General features: G+C 46.2%; 1 protein-coding gene across 1 annotated transcript in view; it reads right to left on the reverse strand.

Annotated features, from left to right (window-relative positions):
* The window catches only part of LOC115281280 (carcinoembryonic antigen-related cell adhesion molecule 7-like), a 12,454-nt gene that overhangs the window by 5,214 nt on the left and 2,137 nt on the right, over nucleotides 1-5,103 (reverse strand). Inside the window, exon 3 of the mRNA XM_029926663.1 lies at nucleotides 358-478. Within this exon, the coding sequence (XP_029782523.1) occupies nucleotides 358-478 (121 nt within the window). The remainder of the gene's footprint in view (nucleotides 1-357; nucleotides 479-5,103) is intronic.

Consider the following 5,103-nt stretch of genomic DNA (forward strand, 5'->3'; position numbering starts at 1 on the left):
GGATCCTGAGGCCACAAATCCCCCTCACAGGGAGTGTGGATGAACAAACCATGGAATGGACTGGTTACTGAGCACTCAGTCCCGAGCACCGCCATAGGTTTCCCAAGTGAACCAGGACCACCTGGGGGGCTGCTCTCTGATTGTCCCTGATTCATCACAGAGGAAGCTGTGGGGGAAGGGCCCCGGGCAGCAGCTGGTGAGAAAGGAGGCAGGTACAGTGAGAAGGGAAATCGAGGGGGCACTTGGGAGGCCTGGGACAGCCAGCTCAGAGTCCTAGGTCAGGACGGGTCTCCCTGCTGGTGGCGTCCGTGGGGGGTGGAGGGTGACAGTATCAGTGTGTGGGAAGTGCCATTGTACCTTGCCATCCTCCATAGGAGCAGGAGATACCCCACGGCGGCCAGCAGGGCCACCCCGCCCAGCAGCCCAATTGCAATGCCAACACTGGTCCCCACAGGGAGGCCTGGGGTGGTTGCTTCATCTGAAAGAAGAAGCAAAAGGGAGGACGGTTAGCTGAGGAGACCATGAGGAGTGGGGGGGAGGGAGGGCCTGGTTAGGGAGGAAGGAAAGGCCACTGAGGTCTGGGTGGCATGTGTTTTCCCCACAGCATCCCCACCCCCATGGCTGTTGCGCCATTTCTTCTATTTTTGTTGTTTATGTAGTTTTGAGAGAGAGAGAACGAGCGAGCAAGAAGGGAGAGGGGCATGAGAGAGTGAGAGATAGAATTCCAATCATGGTTCCCCACTATCAGTGAGTTCCCAGCCAGGGGCTCAAACCCACAACCATGAGATCATGACCTGAGCTCAGATCAAGAGTTGGACGCAGGGACCCCTGGATGGCTCAGTCAATTAAACGTCTGTCTTTGGCTCAGGCCATGATCTTATGGTTCATGGGTTCTGGTCCCATATTGGGTTCTGTGCTGACAGTGTGGAGCTTGCTTGGGATTCTTTCTCCCTCTCTCTGCCTCTCCCCAACTCCATCTCTCTCTCTCTCTCTCTCTCTCTCTCTCTCTCTCTCTCTCTCTCTCAAAATAAATAAATAAACTTGAAAAAAACCTTAAAGAAAAAAAGAATTGCTATTATAACCAGCTGGGCCACCCAGGTGTCTCCTGCTGTGTCACATCTAGTCCTCAGAGTGAAACCTTCGACTAACTCTATTCTTCACGTCGTCCTCTCCTGCCCCAACTGTGCCAGTGCCCACAAATTGTTCTCTTTCCTCTTAAGGCCTCTCTCTCTCCCTTTCACATTATGCATCTCCCCCGTTTTTTCCTTCCATCACTCTCAGTGGTCTTAGAAGGCGAACCCTACCGGTCCGCTCAACACTGATTAGTGAGAATAACATCAGCGGACTGCTTTCCAGGTCAGCTCGGCTCCAGGCACCTGGGAGACACTTTACATTTACCTCACCTGCTGCTTCCCAGCCCTTGAGGGGATCATGTCCACTGTGCAATATTAGCGTCTGAGAGTGTCAAGGGCTTTGGTCAAGTAGCGAAGGTCGCGGAACTGGCCGGTGATAAGACGACACCTAATCCCAGCTCCACATGACTTTACAGCTAAGAACAACATTAATAACAAGAGAACAAGAGCTGCTACATGTGACTGAGCCTTGAATCTGTGCAGAATGCTGTCTCAGGACTTAACATCTCATTAACCTCATCCTGACAACCCTCAGAACAGATCCGTCTGATCTTTTCAGTTTTACAGCCAAGGACACTGAGGTCCTGGAGGCTGAATGTCTTGTCTGAGGTCCCACAGCTAGGATGAAGCAGAAACAAGACGATAACCAGATTAGTCCAATTCCAGGGATCTTACCCACATTGCCCTAGAGGCTGTGAAGGAGGCATCCACCTCCTCCAGGCCCAGATCCAACTTCACACCTCCTGCCAGTGATACATTCAGGGAGGAATGGGGAGAGGTAGGTTGAGGGTCACTCACAGCGCACAGCCAGCCTGACGGGGTCACTTGTGCTGGCACTGACTGGGTTGGAGACCTCACACTGGTAAGTCCCGGCATCTTCCCTCCTGACAGGGTCTATGGTGAGGGTGCTGCTGTCCTCAGACAGCTTCATCCTCTCTGTGAGATTTAGACTCTGGCCATTGAAGAACCACCCCTGTGGTTCTTTGTGGAGCAGGTCAGAACCACAGAGTCCATATATTCTAGGACCGTTACCCTGCTGACATGGACAGAGGGTGGGACCTTGGCTCTGTGGAGAAAAGTGGAGGTGACAATAAGAGTGGGCCTGGGGCTTGCTCTTCCCTCTGAGACCTCGGTCACTCTGAGGGCCACATTGAGCCTTATAAACGTTTCCCAATGGATGGCCCTGATGTCTGCAGAAGGAGGAGTGTCTTTCTACAGGTGATGATCTCTAAGGAGGGGGCTGTGCCCCCCCCAACCTTCAGGTCTCCCTCTGGCCCTCAGTCATCTGTCTGGTTGGCCTGGACGTCTCTGTAGTATCAGCACCACACACCTCTTAGCTCAAGAGTCCAGAATCCTCATCAATAGATGGAATTTTCCCCATAGACCCCTGTGAGATACTTTTCTTGAACTTTTGGGACTTTAACAGATCCTGCCTCACTCCTCACATACCTTTCTGTGTATGTGGGGGAGGAAGGCACGCAGCCCCCATCTCTGTGTCCAGGGCAGCTGTATATGGCGGGAAGGCACTGACACTGTTATCATTTATTAGGAAATGAGAGCTGCCCACCCAGTCTTCATCACCTTGGGAATCGAAGTGTTTTCAATCTACAGGATTTCTCAGCCTGAAGAGGACTTTAGCTTCCACATCTGTGGATTGACTTTCATGGTGAAAACCTCTGTAGAGAAGTGCTTGCTGTATACACAATTCTGGTACCCTTACGAATAGAAGGAAATGATTGCCACATAATGAAGCCTTTGCATGAAACACCCACAGCTAGCCTCATACCCAGTGGTGAAACATGGAAAGTGCTTCCTCTAATATCAGGTAGTACCTAAACCTGCCACTTTCACCACCCATGTTCAACAGAGTATAGGAGTCTAAGCCAAAATAATTAGGAGGAAAGAATAGAATGCAATCAAATTGCAAAAGAATAACTACAATTAATCGGTTTTTAGATGACTAAAATTGTATGTACAAAACTCTAAAGATTCTGCAAAAACTGTTGAGCTGATAAACAATTTCAGCAAACTTGAAAGATATAAAATTCACATGCAAATATCACTGGTGTTGTTATACACTAAAAATGAAATACCCCCCCAAATCAGAAAACAGTGTCCTTCTTAATAACATTAAAAAGAATAAAATACATAGAAATGAGCTGATGAGGCAATAGACTATGGAAAACTATAAAACATTGCTGAAAAAAATTACAGAAGACACAAATGAACGGAAAGATATCTCATGTTCATGGATCATGAGACTTAATATTATTAAGATGAAAATACTACCCAAAGAGACCCAGAGATTCAATGGAACCCCTAGCAAATTCTTTTAAGATTTTATTTTTAAGTAATCCCTTTACATTATGTGGGGCTTGGACATACAACACCGAGGTCAAGAGTCACATGCTCCACTGACTGAGCCAGTCAGGACCTTCCCTATCAAATTCTTAAGGAAATATTTTGCAGAAATAGACATCTCCAAAATTCCTATGAAATATCAGGGGCCTCAAGTAGCTAAAATTATTTTGAAAAGGAACAAAGTTGGAGGACTCCTACTTCCTGACTACAAAGCTACAGTAATCAAAATAATGTGGAGTTGGTATACAGATAGAGATAGAGGCCAGTAGGATACAAAAGGCGCCCCAGAAACAAACCCATATATGGGCCAGTGATTTTCAATAAGGTCGTCATGACCTTTCAATGGAGAAAAAAAATGTTATTCAATAAACAGGTTGGGAACACTGGATACACATGCAAATGGATGACGTTGGACCCTGACCTTCCATCATGTACAAAAACGAACTTAAAATATATCAAATATCTGAACATAAGAATCAAAACTGTAAAAGTCTTAGAAGAGAAAAAAAAGCAAAAGCTTATTGAAACTGGATTTCCCAATGATTTCTTAGCTATGACACCCAAAGCCAAGACAACAAAAGAAAAAATAGATGAATTGGATTGCATTGAAATAGAAAACTTCTGTGCACCATAAGGCAGGATCAAGAAAGTGATGGTAGCAGTTAAGAAATGAACAGGACTCAGGTATGAAATATACAGCATAGAAAATACAGTCAATAGCATTGTATTTTATTATTTTATTGATTTTTAAAAAAGATTTTGTTAAGATTGGGGTGCCTGGGTGGCTCAGTTGGTTAAGCGTCTAATGGGACGCCTGGGTGGCTCAGTCGGTTAAGCGGTTAAGCGTCCAGCTTCAACTCAGATCATGATGTCACGTTTCGTGGGTTTGAGCCCCGCGTCGGTCTCTGTGCTGATAGCTAGCTTGGAGCCTGAGTCTGCTTTGGATTCTGTATCTCCCTCTCTCTCTGACCCTCCCTTTCTCACGCGCTCTCTGTTTCTCAAAAAAAAAAAAAAAGATTTTGTTAGATTAAGTAAACTCTACAACAAACACGGGGCTCAAATTCACAACCCTGAGATCAAGAGTCACATGACTGAACTACTGAACCACCCAGGTGTGTCTAGTCAAAGGTATTTTAATAGCACTGCATGGTGACAGATGGTAGCTATGCTGTGGTGGGCACAGCATAACACACAGGGTTGTCCAATCCCTATATTGTGCACCTGAAACTAAGGTTATGTTGTGTGTCAACTAAAGTTCCTTAACAACAACTACAACGAAGTGATGGCAAACCACAGATTAGAAGAAACATTTGCAAATCATTACTGGTAAGAGATTAATATCCAGAATATATAAAGCGCTTCTACAATTCAACTACAAAAAGCAACTTGACCTTGAGGACCCTTCTTTCTTCATCATGTGCCAAGACCTCTTATATGGGTGGGGCTTTCAGGAACTGACAGAATGACCTCCCCACATCGCAGGCTGGGCTGTGGGATCTCAGATCTCAAGATCTGCCATGAGAACTCAGAGAGCAAGGGGAGGGAGCATCAGCAGACATGTGCTGGGAGAGATCAGGGACAGATCTGTGTCACAAGCAAATGCAAAATA

The sequence above is a fragment of the Suricata suricatta genome, chromosome 16 (genome assembly GCF_006229205.1).
Source record: "Suricata suricatta isolate VVHF042 chromosome 16, meerkat_22Aug2017_6uvM2_HiC, whole genome shotgun sequence".
Lineage (NCBI taxonomy): Eukaryota > Metazoa > Chordata > Mammalia > Carnivora > Herpestidae > Suricata > Suricata suricatta.